The sequence below is a fragment of the Patagioenas fasciata genome, chromosome 10 (genome assembly GCF_037038585.1).
Source record: "Patagioenas fasciata isolate bPatFas1 chromosome 10, bPatFas1.hap1, whole genome shotgun sequence".
NCBI lineage: Eukaryota > Metazoa > Chordata > Aves > Columbiformes > Columbidae > Patagioenas > Patagioenas fasciata.
Window position 1 is genome coordinate 1806159 of NC_092529.1, and position 20390 is coordinate 1826548.

At 41.3% G+C, this 20390-nt stretch overlaps 1 protein-coding gene across 2 annotated transcripts; it reads right to left on the reverse strand.

Moving 5' to 3' along the window:
- Positions 1-1325: 1325 nt before the first annotated feature.
- Positions 1326-19672, reverse strand: DENND6A (DENN domain containing 6A). 2 transcript variants are annotated; one of them, XM_065845625.2, is made up of 20 exons: positions 19275-19671; positions 17390-17428; positions 17253-17295; positions 14991-15103; positions 13921-14001; positions 13442-13547; positions 13023-13102; positions 11462-11524; positions 10763-10818; positions 10307-10429; positions 10037-10132; positions 8511-8605; positions 7805-7870; positions 7645-7709; positions 6966-7055; positions 6019-6072; positions 5829-5938; positions 5153-5255; positions 3667-3741; positions 1326-3175 (listed from the first exon to the last, which is right to left on the reverse strand). In XM_065845625.2, the coding sequence occupies exons 1-20, from the start codon at positions 19455-19457 to the stop codon at positions 3044-3046; spliced, it is 1773 nt and encodes a 590-aa protein (XP_065701697.1). In that variant the 5' UTR covers positions 19458-19671; the 3' UTR covers positions 1326-3043. The 2 variants fall into 2 exon arrangements, with proteins under 2 accessions (XP_065701697.1, XP_071669008.1); XM_071812907.1 differs by lacking the exon at positions 7805-7870 and having other exon boundaries at positions 19275-19672.
- Positions 19673-20390: the final 718 nt, after the last annotated feature.

A 20390-nucleotide genomic window follows, 5' to 3' on the forward strand; every position in this document is an offset into this window, starting at 1 on the left:
CAAAAACCAAACCAAACCCTGCAAAACTCTGTCACTGAGCACTGATGACTGCTGGATCTGTTTCTTAACGCTGTTTCTATGACCTGGACGCTCCGCAGAGTCCCAGGGCTGCACCATGGACACCAATCCCGGGATCTTGGCACCAGAACCCACTCAGGCTCTGGGCCAGGAAGCAGCAGATACAGGGAAACAACCCAGAAATAAAACCCAAAGAATCCATGGTTTATCAGAAATGTGCCATTTTTTGAGAGGTGTGTTTGATTTCATAACCAGCTGGAACAGCTTCTTTCTCAGCTACTGCAAAAATCCTATAGCAGGGTAATAATTAAATTGGGACAACGCAAGAGGAGCTGCATTGAACACCGAAGCGGCCAAGCTCTCTGGCCCAAGGACCCCCTGGCTCAGCCAAAAGCCCTCAGATTTTCAAGGGAGGTATCCCCCGCCTGCTTGAGCCCGTCTTAACTTCTGATCACCCAACTGAGGCCCTGTATCTTCAGCTGGTTTTTACTGAACAGCTGCTACTTCTCTTCTTGGACCCTTTCAATCATCCAGGTATTCTCTCCATCCCTTCAGGACTTTTTCCCGTCCTGGTCCAAACAACGTGTGTGTACTTACATATATATGTATTTCATTTTTTTTCAAGTTAGATGAAGACTGAGACAAAGTTACTGAAACGAGTAGTTTTTTGCATTGCCCTTTAGCTGTCCAGCCTGAGATGAATGAGGGTTGGTACAAGCTCTTTATCTGTATTTTAAGCACATTGAGTTAGAAATGAAACTAAAACCGAAAAAATGGGGGAAAATTCCAGCTCACCAAGCTGGCAATGACTTCCTGCAGCTGATGCAATTCCCCTGCTGCAGCACTACAGCTGGAGCACCCCTGGTCAAGATCTGCACACTCAGTGTAGACACTGCAGGGAGACGGGAGGAGCAGAAACCTGCCCTGGGGAAACGCTGCTGTGTGTCACTGCCCACATTCTGCCCAGATCTCGAGTTGTAGGTGACGGTCCTTTTGAACCATTACTAAAAGCATTACAAGTCACTGAAGACAGCAAACAACTCTACAGCTTTTTTGCCTTTCTTTTGAACGAGGTTCTAATTCTGCTTAAGCATGTTGTTTTTCAGGGATTTAAACTAAACCCAGCTCTATTAAACTGAGCTCTGCTTGCAGGCTGCTTCCCACCGCTGTGTTTCTGCGGGGCCTCTCGGGTGTGCACAGGAGCAGACGGAACACTGGACACATTTTGCTCAGAAGCCAGAGAGGGGGGAAAACACAGAAACAAATCACACCCATCATCCGGGACAAATAACTTCCAAATACAAAAATAAAAATCAAACCGTTTATTTTCTTTTACAAAAATACATATTTGCAGTCAAGTGATAGTTATCGTAGTTGTTACCAGTTTACATGGTTCCAAGAAACTACACAGTGCTCCAGGTTAAATAGTTAAGATAATTTACTATAAGAATGGCCACTTATTAATGTCTGGATTAGAAATGCTATTTGTCGGGCTGTGCAAAAGAATTTGCAAGTTAGAAATTAATGCTGAAGTGGTGTAGTTTGAGTAACATAATAGATACATTAAACGTTTGGTCACAAGTAATTGCATACAAACCATCACAGTATTAAAATACATATTTTCTTAAAAATACCGTTCTGACACTTGATATCTAAATAAGACGATTTTAGAAAGAGGGTATGAAATACTTATCATACAAAAGCATATTCTTAGAGCAGGATTATGTCATAAGTTTTAAAAAATTCTATCCAAGCACTTAAAAGCAGGATTTTTTTTATAACCGTGATCCGCTTGTCATGTAGAAGTGTATGCGGTGTGCACACCATAGCAGTCAGTTTATTCTACTTGAAACTGGTCGCAGAACAACACTGCACATGGAGCAGCTGAGTTCTTATTAATATATACCACCGAAACTTGTTCAAGAAGATAAACAACACATTCTTCTTGCTTAATATGCAAGAGGAAATTACTCTCTGCGTGTCTGAGAATATGCATATACTGAGAATAATTTCATGCTACAATCGTTTCTTGCAGCAGTTTGACCTTTCCATAGGCTTTTTTCCAGCTGAAGGCAGCACCTTCTCCCTCCAGCCCCATCACCTCCTCCAACACAGAAAAAATTGCTAACAGGAGCTGGCCACGACGATCTCCAACTGAAACAGATGGTTTATCAGCTACTTCTATTGAGATCACTGATTTTAAAAGCTGTACTAGAACACCACTGTGTGTGTTTCCTGTGGCAAACACTGCATACTTACATTTACACTACTGATCACTTTAAATCCCGAATGTCAGCAGTTTAAACCCACCGCTTAGTACACAAGTACTTTATATTTAAGGCATGTGGAGCAAGAGCACCCTAATCAACTGACATTCAATGGAGGAGACTTGAGGAAATTTTTGTCAGCTGCCTTCTCTTCTTTAGAGATGCTAAATGAACGTGGGTTTGGAAAGATGTTAAGAAGGCAAAAGGAAGAAAGTTAAGAACCGATCTGATTATTTCAGCTGTCCCTGAAACAGTTTTTTGGAAGCAATGATTTACCAGTAAAATACCTCGACTCTAATGTATTCTGACCAAGTCACATAAAATGCCAGTTGGGCCTATCACTAGATGAAAGCTAAAAGAAAAACTGAAATAAAGCAATCAGATACTACACGGCCAGGCCAGTACTGATCAATATTGCTACCCCTGAGTTATCAGGATTGAGAACAGCAGCACCAATTGGGAAACTCTGCAATGCCAGCACTGCACCGTGGTCCTACGCTGTGGAACAGCTTCACTGCCCACAGGTTTTTCTTTAAGAGCACTTATTTCCAACATGATTAGACACAGGAATTCCTTTAGTTGCATTGGTATTTCAGTGGAAAAAACAGTGAAAATAGTATAGCGGGCTATACTATTGGGACAGTCCACCTGTAGTGTTGATATACAATGCCGAGCTGCGTTCTGAAGGTGGTATAGCCACTGTCTTCTGTGAAACGATATTTACCTTCTGTTCTCTGCACAAAAAAGCCCAGCAGAAATCACGTTGTGCCGGTTTTGAGCAAGATGTCCTGTAAGTCATCGGGAAGTGCCAGTATGATATCATTGATGTGCGCCCGCAGCTTCTTCAGGGTGTCGCTTTTCACGGGAAGCTGTTCTCTGTCAGCCTGCAACTGCAATAGTACAATGGAACACGAGTCCTGCTAAACGCAAGTTTACCTTACGACACACCAAAGTGACACGTTAGCGAACCTGGAAAATTAATGCCTTATTTGTCAACTGACTAGGAGTTTGGACAACAGCAGTTTTCCTCAACAACCACACAACAGCATGACCTAACGCTGCTTTGGGCTTCCAGAAATCACAAGAGAATTTGTTTTCCTGCTCCTCCGAGGATCCAGCCTTGCTCCCACTCGCATCAGTCACAAAGTTTCAACTAGTTTTAAAGAGCAAGGTCAGTGCAATGCTTCCAACATCGCTGAAGCAGCTCAGTAACCCTTCCGTCACAGCTGAAATGAACTGATTTTGTTTTAAAAACCTGACTGACTGCATCCCTGAGCTACCTAGACCATAAAGAATATGTTCATTTAAGTACCTGTAAACATGACTCTATAATACTCTTCTAGTTAAGCAAATTTGAGGCACATACAACTCAGTTACTTACCAGTTTGTTCTTTAACTTTAAGACGAGATCCACTGTTTCTACTTCACTATGCTTCTGACTCCAGAACACCAAGTTCTAAAAGAATCAAAAATTAAGCACTGAAAAATTTATGGTAACATGTATAACCTTCAGAAGTGGTATTGATTTACACCTACTGTTCACAATGGGTCTCCTCCTTTTCCTTATTCTCACGCCATTTACTAAACTCATTCACTTATGTGTTGTCTCTATTGCAAACTGCAAAATGTATTTTATTTGCATGTTTGCCCAAGATTTAGCAAAACAAGAGACCAGAACACAAACACAATACAAAGAAAAATCGTCCCAAACTGGCTTTGTTTCAAAAGCAGCATCTACAATGCAAAACGGCAGTCAGTGTTCGGCAGGTCAGATCCGCCAGCACAGTGAAATATTAACATAGTGCCAGGCAGCACTTCTTGTTTCTGGGGCATGGAAGGAGACCCTGGAGTTGCTAACTAGTCAAATATACTCATTATGTGAATTTTCTTATGCAACTTCTCTTCCCCTACCCCTTTACTATCCATCTAATTAAAGACATTTGCTCATGTACATAAAGATGTTACCACTTGGATCAAAAGAAAAAGCTAATAAGGAGCAGAGCCAGCAATAAATCTGTGACACAATCGCTCTTCTTTACAATAACTTAATGTCAAATACAGTCAAATAGATTCTACGCGATCTAACTGACCTGGCTGTTCTATTGCCCTGCAAGTTCCTGGGCTGCTCTATTTGAACAATGTTTGGGTTCCTACAACGTACTGACAAGGCATAAATCCATGGCTTTTTAAAAGGAACTGGTGCAATTTGTTTCTTTTAAAGCTCTGGTGTTGACTTATTTTTTGTTCTTCCTGTTCCCTCTTCGGCTGCACAATCTCTTCCCCTCTTGCAACACCTTGCTTTATCAGTTGTTCCAACTCAAATTATACCAATATCCGCTTCAGCTTCTTAAGTATAGATCTTACGACGTCAGATCATTTCTGTGGCATTTTGTTATCAGATTTCACCTCTCCAATTGCTCCAGGCCAGTCATAGGCTTATTTACTATCCGCAGCTAACGAGTTGCCCATTTCCTATGGTACTGAGTTTGTATCTTCAAAGCTACAAACCGTATCACAACTAAAAATGTGTTGGAACTGAATGAAATAACATTACCAAATAAGAGGAAAAACTACTTTATCGAGGGGGAATTAAATTTCAAAATATACAACAAGGACTAAGGAAACATTTTACAAATGATGATGGTTTCTATAAAAGAGGGAACTGCATTTCGTATTGTTCTCTTTTGCTATGTTAGTTTTAGCTTGTACTTGGTTAACAAATTCATGTTTTGCTAGATCAGACTTGACATAATTGGTTGAACCTAACATTTTGACGATGAAAACGGCAGGAGGAAAACTGATCTGAGGGAGAAGATGGTTTTATTCACAAGATAATAAAGATAATCGTAAGCAGGCGTTTTTCTAACCTCATTACAGAGCGCTTCCAAATGAAGGGCCTCCAACTTCTGTGTCATTTCCTTCTGCCGGCTCCTAAACCAACCATCAAAGTTGGGCGATTTCAAAAAGTGCCTGGCAAAACACCACAGCAAAACCCATTTTAATTCCAACTTTGATAACACTGCTTTCCACGACATCAAATGTAAAGTAACTATGTTTGACAGTCGAGAAGATATTAGGACCCTTTAAAAAAAAAAAAAGTAATATTCTAAAGTGAAGCATAACAGGTGCTTCTATTGACAAGACAAGGATTGAGAAAACAACCAAAAGAAGAGAGTCCAAAAGACAATAAAGGTTAAGATTTTTGTCAGGAAAAAAACAAGGCTCAATTTGAAATATCCTCATTTTTATCTCTGTGTTAGGAAAGAGGAATCAAGTTAGAACCGGAAGTAAAACCAGAAATACTACTGGTGTATACAGAGATCTGTGCTGTTACTCGTATCTTATGAAAACCATTAACAGCACACAGAGAACAGTTTTGAGTGAGTAAAGCATAATAAGCACTACCAAGGCCTATTAAAGCATATATTCTAAAAGTCAGTCTTACTCAAATCAATAATAAGTTTGATCAGGAAAGGAGCATTTGTATTAGTGATTTGTCTTCAAGGACGTAAGTTAGTTTTCTATGCTGATGAAGGAAATGACCTGTAAAGTCCTATCCAGTCTCCTTTTAAACCTGACGTGAGCTGTGGTCCTGCTTTTTCCAGTGTCTTCATGAAGTCATCTTGGCTGAACTGCCTGAGCTGGGGGGGGCTCTGTGAGAGGAAAAAATCATTAGCACACCATAACTTCTCTAATCACCAGTTTCCAGCTAATTAAAACTATATTTCCTGACCTTCCATGGTGATATGCATTTTTGCAACGGCATCAGGCTTGCCACATACCGCTCCTAGAGAAAGGGAAAAAACAAGAGTTGATTGCATAACTGGTATTAAAGATATACAATCCACGTATATGTTTACTTATCACTTGTGACCACAGCTTTTTCTCTTCTAACTGTTGGTACAGGGTGGGGTCACACATACTCACCAAATGACAGCACTAGAAGGAGCTTATTTAATAGCATTTGTACTTCCCAACTACAGAACTTTACATCAGCAAGATTCAAGGAGGACATGAGGGGAGGAGGACAGGAAGCAAACGTATACATGGAATATACATATATCCTGAACTCCAGCCACTAGTAAATAATCTCTTTGGTGACAGCCCGAAGGGAAGGGTTTTAGAGTCACCCTACATGCCCACCCTGTCACAAAAGAACAGGAGAGAAGGAAAATTTTAAGGAAAAACTCCTGTAATCATTAACATCCCAGGACAAACAAGCGTCTACGGACATCCTAGTTCCTGCAGACAGAAACCGGATCTGGTCACGCATGCTCTAAAATGATGAATAGCTCAGGGCATCCACAAAAAGTAATTCAAGTAGTATTCTGCTGCTCAGGCTCATTCCTCCCCAGGTGCAGGACTCAGCACTTTGCTGATGGTGTGAGGTTCCTCTCAGACCGCTTCTCCAGCCTGTTGAGGTCCCTCCAAACAGCAGCATGACCCTGTGGGGTGTCAGCCGCTCCCCCCAGTTTTGTACCATCAGTAAATCTGCTCAGGATCCACTCTGCCCCATCAGCCAGATCACTAATGAAGATGTTGAACAGCACTGCACTCAGTGCTGACACCAGGCCCAGACTGTTAGTTACTGGAGATTTACTGCACTTATTTGGTCAGGCTAACGCCAAACAAGCTACTCCACATTACATATGTAAAAGATCCACTAGAAAAAGAACTCACTAATGGAATAATGAAACTTTCCGTCAATTCCAAAAAGTACCGTCGAAGAATCACGCTCTGTGCTTCTGTAGGACGCTTCTGTTGGACACCCTTAGAAAAAGAAATAAACTATCACAGTAGGCCTGTTACCCCAAAATATGTAAGCAGTTGTGAGGGTTTTTTAAGAACATTTATTCCAGTGTTCTTGTATTCATTTGCCATATGCTTACACACAGCACCCCCTGCCACGAACCATGAAGGAAAGCAATAGTATCAAGTCCTCTTGCACACATACTCACTCCTTGAATTGCCAATTTTTTTAGTTTCCATGTAAAGAAATTCAAGGCAAGAAAAATTTCTATAAACCAAGTTTGGAAGTTCTGTTTCTTACACTGCTCCTGCATGAGATTTCTAGACCAAAGAGACTGGAGGGGGATGGCAGAGGGTGGAAAACCCAAAACACATGAACTGATTGATCACTTCGATTCTCTGAATTATGATGCTACCTTCTGGAGTTCTGGCGATCCTGGTGCTATCGAAACTGCTAACAAGGCAGCAGCCCTGTCTATTTGGTTCAGAACTGGGGCAGAGGAACTGGAATCCAGTTTAATTCCAGTTATGCAGACAGAGCTCAGCCTCGAATGAAAAGACTGTACAACAGTACACAACGTTTCCTTTAAGAAGAGGTTTGCAGTGTTACCTTCTGTAACTGTTTGACGATCTCTTCATCTTTGTTCAAGTATGGCTTGTAAGATGTGTAAACGCCTAAGGAAAAAAAGCAGCACATAGCCAAAAGAAAAAATGGGGTATGCTTTCTAAAATTGAAATACTGGGAGTTTAACTCTGAAGCAGCTTATTACCAGGTTTGGAGTCCAAAGTTTTTAGGTTCTTCAGTTTTTTCACTTTCACCTGCTTTGGAACTTCACCTGCCGAGACATTTAAAGCCACCTTTGAAATCTCCTTCTCTATGACTGGATGGCACAGCTGATGTGCTACTACACATCGCACTGATTTTCACAAACAGATAATTGCATTTAAAAGAATATCTAATACTGTCAGAAACATTAGAAACACCAACAAGCATCCAAGTACATATCCAGAAACATCCAGTAAACGTGTGAATGACAACATACAGGCTTTTCACTTTATACGAGGGGTTCCTTGTTGGAAAGAAAAACGAACAACCCTCCCAACCAAACAGAAAACCACAAAACAACAAAAGCACCACCACCACAAGGATGAGCTTCTGAGTCAAAGCAGCCAAAGTAAAATACTGACTCCTGAGCAGTGAATGACCATGTCATCAATTTCAAATGTTACTGCATCTTCCTTTGTTCCCCTTAGGGTAAATGCTTTCAGGAACAAATCCTTAGTACCTCGGCCAAAATAAAAGTTGTATACAATAAACAGCCATGGATTAAGTGTCATAAGAAAATGGATTTGGTAACTAAAGGATTCGGTTAGTATTAAACTAAATTAATTGAACTACATTACAGCCATTTCTAAATAAATAAGCTCAGAGTTAGACCTTGTCTCACAGGGTTGTAGAAGGGATTTGTACTTTACCTGGCAGTTTAATATCTCCGATTCGGATAATGTGAGGCCAGTGCTGAAGTGTTTTAGCAAAAAAAGGATTTGTCACCCCTAGAATGACAGATGGTCTAGAAAAATAATGACAATAATTAAAATATGACAGTAAGAGCTTCTGTCTTAATGAATACAAAAAGTCAGCTTTAATTCCTAACTTGAAATTACCTTTCTTTTGTATTTAAGAGTTACATTTTAAGTTGCACTTAAGAGCACAGTATGTTTATCAAAATTTGTAAGCTTTAGAAAATATAATAGCAAGACAGATGTATCTTACAGCCCAAACAGGAGTGGAGATGAAGGTGACACCTGCTCAGCCTGTTGGCTAAATTCTGCCTGTTTGCAGTGAGAACAGGGTATTAACACCAGGAATCTTCTCTCACTGCTACTGGTGATACGATAGCAAGACTCCGTGATCTACTTGGTTTGTTTTCTATAAGAGAATAGAGCAATTCCAGCTCTATTTCAAATGCTAACATACATTCTGAACAACCTTGTTATTTTGCCACAGAGGAGCAGATGTAGCTTTCAAACATGGGTTACTAAAGTTTAATCAAATTCTTCCTGGAATTATTTTTAGAAACTAAATTACCATTCCCATGGAAAACAATCTGAAACGTAGTGCCTGTGTTTGTATGTTTTTCCACTGCTCCATCTCTGGCGATACTTCCATTGAGAGGGAAAATACAGAAAAAACCCCAATGAAACAAACAACAAACCCAACGCAACCACCGCTGCCTGTTCAGACATTACAAAGAATTTGTTCAGAATAATACAAAGGTCAGTGAATCTAACACATGTGCTCCATTCCCAAGTCAAGCTGCATTTAAATAACATATAGTAAGAAATATCAGAGGTGTACGCTGTCAAAATTAGTGTAGGAATAAAAAAAAAAAATGGAGAAAAGTGTGTTCTTAGAGCAGCTTCAAGTAGAATTGTTTATGCGGGCTCACACTCTTCACAAAATAGTTTTAATTTCTGAATTATTTGCCACATTTTTCTAACAAATTTAGTGCAGTGATATTTACTCTTAACATTATTGTCTCACCTAGGACAATGATAAGACTCATTTTATAAAACAGGTGTATGGATGTTGAATTCTAGAAGTCACTTTCCTTAGTAATTGCTTAAAAAGAAAAACAAAGAACAATCTTCCAAGGAGCTACTACAGAGCTGGTGTTGCACATACAAACTCTTCCTGAAAAACCAAACTTACTGTTACTTTCATAGTTGCTGTTTTACTTATTCTGCACACAAGTATCTTATGAAGCTGAAATGTAGTTTAATTTATGACATTGTTCCATAACTTCTTTATCCTATCTAACTGGAGTGAAAACTTAAAGCAGCCGATTACTGCACTCTGTAAGATAAATCCTATAAATAAGCAGTGTAAATGTAATTCTTTAATGACAGAAGTTCAGAATACTTAAGCAGGACCTCGAAACAGATTTATGGTTACGAGCGGGTTTGAGCGACGCCTTCACAACAAAGTCTGATTTACTTACGGGGCTTGTGTGCGAGTCGTGTACTCTTTGAATTCGCTGTCGTGTATGGTGAAGTACGGCCTGAAATCACTGCAGTACTTTAATGGTGAAATACAACTGCAAGGTAAACAGAGGGTAAACTCGTATGTGTACAGCGCAAAGTCTCACGGAAGAAACAAGCTGATCTAAAATTTGTTGTGCTTTGTTACATTCAGATCAAATGAAGCTGCACTCAGCTGTAATCTAAAACAACCCACCAGGCTGGTGGTTGGGAAGCCCCACTACGCATACCTGACAAGCGCCAACACGGTCTCTGAAGATTCCGATGGTGACGGTGCCATCACGACGAGCGGCTCTCCCAGCAGCACCAGCTCCCAAAGCATCTGAATGTGAAAGAACACTGGACAGAAACACCTACAAACACATGGAGGTATTTTAATACACTTAACATAACCAGAATAAAGACGTACTTGATTAAGAACTGGATAAACAGGACACTTATTTGAAAAATAGAAAATACTCTTGTAAAATGGCACACTTAATGGCACTGATAGTTCAGTGTATTTATTGCAATGTCGGCCTGCATGTTGTCTGAACTGGCTTTCAACCAGCTTTGCAGACAAAGAACATTAAAAACAATGCCCACCAATGTTAGCTTGCAAGCTATGGAATATGTGTTAAGGGATTGGCATAAATCTTCGACTTGTGGGAATTCACAACTAGGAATAAATCAGTCCGAGCTCCTACCTGAAAAGATCTACTTCATGAACAGTCGGCAAAGCCATAGAGATCTGAGCATCTGCCTAAAAGACAGCGCAATGCTTGGTTTTTAGTCATCAGAATACCTGGGTATTAAATGAAATAAGTTTCCCTTAAATGCTTACAGACAGTGGATGATATATACCCTAAGTATTTACCACTACTGCAGTATGTTCTGCATTATCTCCACAAGTAACTCTTTCTGAATGCTAAAAGCAGGGTTTTCCCCAACACATGCCCCACTTACAGGGTATGTGACTTTCAGTCCAGAACAGATACGAAATACTGAAGCTGTTTTAACCAACAGCCGCCCAGCACATCAAAGCACAGGATTTTTTTTCATATCCACCTTTTATGGCTAAAGATTTTTAATTCAGCCTTCATCCTCAAAAAAACACCCCAAAACTAGTTCGGTACAGTTTCACCCATTAAAAGGATGTCCAAGTTCTGTACCTTAGTCAGCCAACCCCTCTTCTCAAGTGCTTGGGTCACTGGGTCAAAACACCTTTGCTGTGAAGGATCCACCTTTAGATTCCTCCACTCAGTCTCAAAGAGTGTGGATTTCATTACTACCCAAGCATGAGGCCTTGCTACCAATCTCTTATTAAGAAGTTGACAGTAAAAGAATGAAGGCAGATATTCGGCTTTGACTTGGGGTTATATACAACACAAGTATCTCATCTCTACCTGGTGCATATTCTGGACTATTGGTGTTGTTCCAGGCTTGTCACGATACGTTGGAATCCGTAACTTTGAAAGAAAAAAGAAACATTTTTATTTCTTTTTCCTTATATTGAATTCAGCAGAGACTTAAAATGCTGCCTTACAGACAAGATGTAACATTGCAAGAGGATATACTACGGTATGACACTTAACTTACACATCACAATGAATTCATAGCTGAAGATTACAGATCATTGCTGCAGGGATCAATGTGTGATATTATGCAGTGCCACACTGCAAACTGGATATTAGAAAATGAAAGTTATATTGCAGTTTAAAAGGACTGCTGATAACACTAGTCACAACTATTACAATAATTTCAATAAAAATACCTTTAAAAGTTGGAGGGAATGATCTGAAATAAGGTTACAGGGGTTTAAGGTCGTAAAGAATTACTTTTAGAAAAAATCCTCTCCTAAAACATCAGACATCCTGGTGGGTACGAGGCACAATCCAGATATACTGAACCACATAAATATCCTTTTCTGGCCTCACAGTCTGCATCTGTAAGTCTTGCAGTACCACAGATTTAAACACATTGGAAGCTGGTGCGCACAAACTGATGTGATTTATATACAACTAAAACTGCCTGCCCAAACAGTGTGAAAAAAACAAGGTCAATACCACTGCAGATGGTAATTATGGCCTCACTCAGTTCAGGAACACAATTTCAACTCTCCTGGACAGGAATTCCTGATGAGATTAATGCGGCAACACCCAAACAAGACATATCTGACACTCATCACTCTCCTCTGTCATGCAGAACACTGCTTCATGAAATTCGTGCTTTTGGAACAGCTTCAGAAACATCTTCCTCTCCCTGGTGACACACGCGTGTCTATGTCATAAACTCCAGAGTATCTGCTGAGCATGGAATTCCAGCTGTAACCTCTGGATTCGCCAAACCCATTTAGCTGCGTTTCCTCTGAAGATGCTGTGGCTCCCAGAGGCTCAGTTCTCAGCCACCGCTCAACATCTGCAGCTCCCTCCCATGCCCTAGATACAATTTGTTTAACAGATTCTTCAGACATATTTCTTTTCTGCTGAAAATTATCAACAGACCAAGAAATTAATTATTGGTGTGTGAGCCAAAAAGGATTTTTATTTGTCAAACATCAGGAACGGGAATGATTTTAATCAATATACTTAATTTGCTTGACCAGAGCTTAATTCTCAGTATTTTAAAGTGTTCACCTTAATATTTGATTTGACAAATATAAATAGCATTAAAGCCTCCTACAATGCATATTCCAGACGGGTAATACAGACGGTGCAATTAGTAGTTGCACTGAAACGCCTCTTTCTAATATCTACAAGAATTATATATTAACCTCTGCACCATAAAAGATCCTCCCCAGCCACGGAACCTAATCAAGATTCCCCAGACCTTCGCTCCGAGCAGAACACACATCTATTCCTGCTTCACAGCATCACACATTGAAAACAAGGCAGAATGCAGTGAGAACCTACATGCTAAAGGGAGTAGAGGACACCCTCGGAGATAAATAAGTGCCGAAGTATTTACCTTCATTATAACACCCATAATGGGCAAATGCAGTATTTTCCCTGGAATCGGTGATGGCCAACGATCAACATCGCTACAAACTAAAACGAAAAAAAAAAAGTCTAATTTAGAACTAGTTGATATATGTTCTAACCCAAAAATTGCCATCAGCAACTTGTTCTGAACAGCTTGTCCTGAACCACACAGCAAATGCCGAGAGGGTTTTTAGGAGGGAACTTCAACTCTCCCACGGAGGATCCAGAATTAGATTAGGTCTGTACAATGATCTATAAATCAAGCCAGTTCGCTAAACTTTCAACCCTCTGCCCTACAAGAAGACAGAAATGCAAACTGGATGTGACAGTGTTGTTTGTTATTTCTCCAAAAGCAGCGTGCAATATTATAGGAGCTCTTCCAGAACAACATGAAAGTACCACTACCTGCTTCCAGGAAAGCTTCGCTTTTTTCAAAATACTCTGGTGCTATTTGCTTAAGCATGGTGCGAAAGAGATGGACGTAAGGGAGCTTGCTGATGAGGACCAGCGACTGCAATAGAGAGCAACAAAACAAAAACACAATTGGAAGCGAATCCTTTCCCTGTGTTCTGTCGCAGTTCTGCTGGTTCTCCTCAAAGAAAGTCACACCTCCCTCTTCTCACCCATGCGAGCCAACCACACATTTGACTGCAGGGAACTGTAATCAAACAACTAACAGCTCCCCAGAGTTCCCAATTTTCTGTTTTTAACACAAAATAATTCTGTTCTGACAGTGCAGCTGGAACTTGGCATAGCTGAGACAAAATCAGACCAATTTACTATAAATAAACCATTTATTTAGTTAAGAGAGGAAGATACTCTTCCTGCTCCTCTGATGCCACTGAAAAATAATTCATTAATATTTTCCTAAAAGAACTGATTACCTTCTGGAAATAACCTCTTTTTAATGATTTGTCTCGAACTTGTCTGAAATACACGTAGCCGTAATAATACGCTGGATCTTTCTGCAAAAGAAAGGAGCAAATTCAATACAACAACCTGATAGTGCCCTTCTTTCAGAAGCATTCAATATGCATTTTAAAAGCCTATTTCCCTGCAAGCTCCAAAGTTGCTTAGATACAATAAATAAGAAGGATTACTCTGTTTATTGCATTAATTTTTTAATAAATACTTCAAAGAGAAAACACCAGCGTGTGGAAACAGCTGTGCTTTCTGGCTTTGCTATTTTTATATCTACATTCTCCTGAGAGTCCATTAAAGCACAAATAGAATTAAATTTCCTGAGGAATAAATCAACACTCATAATTTTGTAAAGTCGCATTACAAAGATTTTAGCAGTTAAAAACCTTAAGGTCCTGACTTGCAAAGATAAAACCTATTCTTTCAATGTATCCATTTCAGGAAAGGTTCTTGGAGTATTAAGGAAGCATGTTCCCACATCCCAAAGATGAACCATCAGCTTCATCCCTCCTAACACCAGGAGTTCAAGTATTTGCCACACAAACGGATCTGAGTGGGTCTGAGGATCAGACTCCCAGCAGCACAGCCAAGGCCTCCACGTTCCATAAGGACACGCTGAGAACGACTTTTTGGCTGCTACCTCTGTCAGGAAACTGCTCCATCTTCAAAAAATGAAGGGTGGAAACAGACAGAGACATCTCAACAGTGGTTTGGCTTTTTTAAAGTTATAAACCACTTCATATTTCCAGGAATGTAATGGATTTTACAATTTGATCTACAGGTTTCTATTCAGTAACAAAATAGGTCTGGTTATGCAGTCCAAACTCCAGAGTAATAAAACTTAAAGAATAGTTAATGAAACTAATTATTAGTTAATTATGATGATAATTACATGTCAGAAAAAACATATGCTTTGTCTTTCAGGCCATCCACTTCAGAGATTTTGTTTTTCAAGCACTAAATTTAAGAGTGAAGACCCATAAATTAACATTCCAAAGAACAAATTAGCTTCATTTCTTTTTTAATTTCCAACCTTTAAGTAAACTGGCAGATCTCTGTCCAGCTGGTCCAGAAAACAACACAATGAGACCTTCCTCCCAGGAGACCGTCGAAATCTAAAACAAAACTGCGTGTCCCCAAGACAACCTACACAGGGGGAAGAGAGGAACAGCAGGCAGAATGCTGAGTTTGTGCCTCGTTCAACATCAGGACTTGTCTACAGCCAAAGAGGTTAAACAGTTTGGGTACATTTGTCTTCCACTGCTATCGTGCCCTGCTATTGCAACCATTTATTAATATATATTAAGTCCTCCAGACTTAAAAGCTCAATTCCATCTTCTCTCTCAGCCACAGACACACCGGAGTGTTCAAAGCATTCACGTCTGAGTCTCAAGAGCCCTTGGAATTGCAGCAGGAAACCCACAACACACCAAGACAAAACCAAAAGTAGCAAAATGTTATATGATGGGATAACCATCCAATTCAAACAGGTAACTAAAGTGAGTGCTTAGCAATACAGATCCAATCATAACAAGAAAAGCCACAGCAGCTGCCAAGGACACAGCACTAAATATTCACTCCAAGTTTTCATTGCTAGTTACCTTCATCCAAACGAAAAAATAAATGCTGCTATTGTAAGAGCTATACACAGAAGACCGAAAAGTAAATTACCCTTAAGCATTAATATATTGAAATATCATTCACAATATGATGGCTTCTTATTTCACAAGCTCTTCTGGTATGTAGAATTCAAAAATATTGGTAAATTTCTATTCTTTCTTCAACTATTCATGCAGAAAAGTATGAGTAAAAGCACAAGAAGTGTCATGATCCATTAGCTGATTAAATCCGTTCTCCCCTACATTCTCTGCAAGTCCCAGAATGATACCTACTGGTAGTTGTAAAATAAAAAGTTGAATTAATCTTTTGAGCCACAAAATCTGAGGAAAGACTGACCACAAATGCAGCAGCGAGCTAACAGCTTCCTTCACTGCCACACCACACAAAGCTTTTCTTTTTATATTATGGCCTCTGATGAAGATCACATACTAATTTCTAGAATGCAGGTTTTACGCAGGTGATCCCATGACATCACTTGAAACTTCAGCCCACCAAGAACGGTCAAGAACCTACTGGTTCTTAAGAGGGACATTATCAAAAGGAGAAAGGTGGGATTTGTTCCTGCTAAAAGCAGACCCTCCTTACATACACCTATCCTCTCCAAAGTAACTTTTTACTACCAAGTCATATTTGAAAACAAACAAACAAGCAAACAAAATCAGGCTTTGTTCCTAACGCATTATTTTGTACCTCCAATACACCTTTCGAAGGTTGCGCAGATTTATAACCATTAATGATGAGAATAAGAAGAAGATACGGTTAACTCCTTTTCCAATAACTGAAGTTTTTCCTCTATTTACATACAGGATATCAAGAACAGAGAAAATACCTTCACGACATTAAGACAAAAGGAAAAAATTAGCCAAGATACTTTGTAAAATTATGCCAGAGAAAGCTCATGCACATATGAAAAGCACATAGCTGCATCGCCCCCACCAGAGTGGTTATTCTGCAATCAAAAGCACCAAGTAAGAGCAGTTACAGGGACAACACTGTTACTACAGTTTTTCACTTTTGTGTAATTAAGAAATAAACGTGACAGGAAGTGTTTGTACTTCTGCCATATCTTTTTGTAGGTGATCCAAGTCACCAGCCACAGGCCTCCAATTTCTCTTTGGCGTGAGAACAGTAGAAATTTAGTTTAAAACATAATTTAGTAAGCAGGACCACACACAGCACCAAAAGCATCAGGAATAAAGATGTAAGACAGCCCGGTTTTTCCCTTCACAACTGTTCTTTCTAAATGCTTTTGAATTTAAGAGTCAGTTTCATTATTATGGATTTAGAAAACATAGATTTACTCCTCTATGAGAAGATGGTCCCATATCCCTTCCATTTGTTTCATTAAACCATTCAAATTTGCCTACACTTCTCTCTACAGTGGCAATGTCACTGTCTAGTTTAAAAGCAAGATTAAGATGTTCATTTTTACTGCAAAATATTTTGAAACATGTGCAAGTGTGTCATCTAAAAGGTCCTGCACATTCACATTCCTGATATTTCACTTCCATAAAATAGAGTTCTCTGACCTTACTGCAATACAGTTACAGTTCTATATTTAACCTTATTTGCAACTTCTCTGTATTTTAATAATAAGAAATTCATGTATTTAATCTAAACCCATTAATTTATACTGTTCAACAACAGACAAGTACAGAGTGAAGGAAGCACTTACCTGAATTAGAATCTGGAAAAGACAAATAGCAGATATTGGTTTTCTAAAGGATGGGGAGAAGAAAAGAGAGACATTACACTTCCTGAAATTACGAAACCAAAACCAAATTATATACTTACACAGCAACCATGACTTACCTCTTTATCTGTGAGTTTTGAATGTGGAGGATATATTACCTACAGGAAAAAAAAAAAATTACTTTATTTGAAAATAAGATGGGTATAAGCAGTAAGCTTGTAGTACATATTTTTATGGTACAACCTTCCAATACCTGCCCAGCCTTAGGCTATTTTCAATGGTGAGCTATGTCTCTGCTCATCACAAGGTGTTAAAGCTGCCTTTAACAGTACAAAATTGACAGAGAAAAGGCAAGACTACAAGGCAGACACAAAGAAGTAGAATTAGTAGAGACCACTACTTCCTACTTTCCAAACGTTTGCTCCATGTACTTTATATTTCCCCCCAGAAATAATTATCTAATTTGCTGAACAGGAAACAAAACACAAAAGCATAATTTTAGGTGAATAAAAATTAACTTGGCAAGTGTGGTTATTGGAGGAAATATAACTTGGGTAACTTGTTGGGAACTCTTCCTCTCAAATACAGTATCAGAACTTTCTCCTGGAATCGCAGAGTTGGACAAGGAGCTGCCGCTTTCTGTCCAAGGAGTTTCCAAGAAGGAAATCAACCACCACCTTTTGTGTGGGTGTGCAGCAACAGAAAGCTTGCTTTGCATTTCCTTCTCTTTAAATATTCTGTACTGCTAAGTAATCTTGTTGTTAGGGTTCCAGTTGAAACCAAAAGCTAATTATTCTTCCTGCATATCATAACTGAGTTAACACAGGCTCTAGTTATGGAGGCATTTTCAATTTCATTTCATGCATCCATTCAACTATAACACTAATGGGACCATTAACAGAATTGTTTGCAGACAGAACAGAGGCTACTCCGTGCTTCCTTCAGCCACGGAGCACATTACACGCTAAAGTCAACAGGTTATGAAGAAATTGTCTTTGTTGCTAACACCTTGTAACATCGAGCAAACAGAACTTTGATAATTAGCAGAGTTTGCTGGTTTCTTATTTGCATTTCTGCTTCAGCCAACAGTGCCTACCAAATATGTACTTTAAATACTGCAATCCCTAGTTTAGTGAAATTTGAGGCCAGTCTGCCACACATTGATGCTAACACCACTTTAAGAAAAAAGACACTTTCCCCTGCACGGTCATATGGTGAATATGGTGAAACAGGATGTGAAACTGATCCAAACGATAATTGTTCTTTCTAGTTGATTTTTCAGCCCAGCGGGTTCCCAGGGCCGTTTCACAGCTGTGTGCCTGTTGAGTTAAACACCTGACACTCGGGCAGTGTCACCAGCGCATCCCCACAGACCCACATTCATCTAATGGTGCAAGGAAAATGTTTCAGACATTCAGAATTTACTTCTATTACCTGAGCGATCTGTATAACACTGTTAATTATGAAGACTCCTTGCATTCACACTACTATTACAGTCTTTTAAAGATCGTTAATGTGCAGATGTCATGGAAATCAGCGCTACTCGGATATAAACCAAGCTGGTGATGTATTCCATAGAAATCTTGGCACGAGATGAAAACCGTTCACAGGGACACGCTGAGGTGACAAACCATGTAATGAGCAGTTATCGAGAATAATTCACCTCACCTCACGCTCGGCGACAGCGGGGCTGGCGGAGGATTCACCGCACACCCTCTCACACACACACAGACACACTCGCTCTCTCCCACGCTCCCCGGCACGCTCCCTGCCCTCACACGCAGCCCCGCTCCCCTCACACGCAGCCCCGCTCCCCTCACACGCAGCCCCGCTCCCCTCACACGCAGCCCCGCTCCCCTCACACCGCCCCGCTGTGCAACACCGGCACCAGAGGAAGTGCCCGATTCCGGCGGGGCCCCGCCGCAGAACCGCCCGCTCCCCCAGGGAACCGTGCCCGCAAGCGCACCCAGGCGTGCGCGCCGCCCCCGCCGCCGCCTCACGCACCTCCACGGCCTGGCCCAGCTCCAGGTCGAAGCCCACCACACACACGCAGTGCAGCCAGGCCGAGAAACGGTCCCAGGGCAGCAGCGACAGACACCGCTCCGGATCATCCGGCTCCGCCAACGCCGCCGCCGCGTCCTCCCCGGCCTCGACAGCTCCGCCCGGGCTCCGCTCCCGCAGCGACATGGCGCTGCCGGCCCCGCACCGCCCGGCCCCGCCGCGCCGGCTCCGGCCTCGGCCCCGCCGCGGGGAGTCACGTGACCGCCGGCGCGCCGCCTCCTCCGAGCTCCCTCGGGGCCGGGATCCGCCTGCACCGGGACAGTCCAAGCGGGCACCGGAGGGGGCGACCCGAGCCGGAGAGTCCAAACCATTACCGGGGGAGGGGGGGAAGAGGCTGGCGCGGAGCTCTCCCCGCTGTGGGGCAGGTAGCGCCCCCCCGCGGCCCGCAGGGGAACGGGCGGGCGGGCCGCGCTCGGAGCGCCCCCCCTGTTCAAGAACCGCGTGTGCGCGCCAGAACCGCGTGTGCGCGCCAGAACCGCGTGTGCGCGCCAGAACCGCGTGTGCGCGCCAGAACCGCGTGTGCGCGCCAGAACCGCGTGTGCGCGCAGCGCGTCCGAGCTCCCAACAAGCAACGGGCTTGCGCAGCTTGGTTGAGCGGCCGCCGGTAAATAATCACCGCGTTCCTTCCCCGCTTGGCAGGTCCGCAAGCAGCATCTGGAGAAGGTTACCGCTAGGTAATTAACAGGGATATCTAATAATATATCACATCCTACACAAAACTGAGCGTCAGTCAGGAGTCGGATGGAAATACCCCACAGGCAGCTGGCTGGACAACTTTACACTGCACAGGAAATTGGAATAATACAAGCAAAAGCATCCAAATCTCTGAAAACATTGTAGGGCCTCAGCCAAAAGCCAAGCTCTTTATTTAATAATGCAAGAGCCTTCAAATATTGTTTTAGCACAGTCAATGTCCCATTTATATTTCAGTAGGAAACATTTTGTGGAGTTGAAAGGGCTAAATAGCTACTTTATTAAACAAAAATTGCCACCTTCTCTCCCCACAACCTGGAATTCTTATAATTTATTCACACCGGTTTCAAGGGCAGCAGATACAGG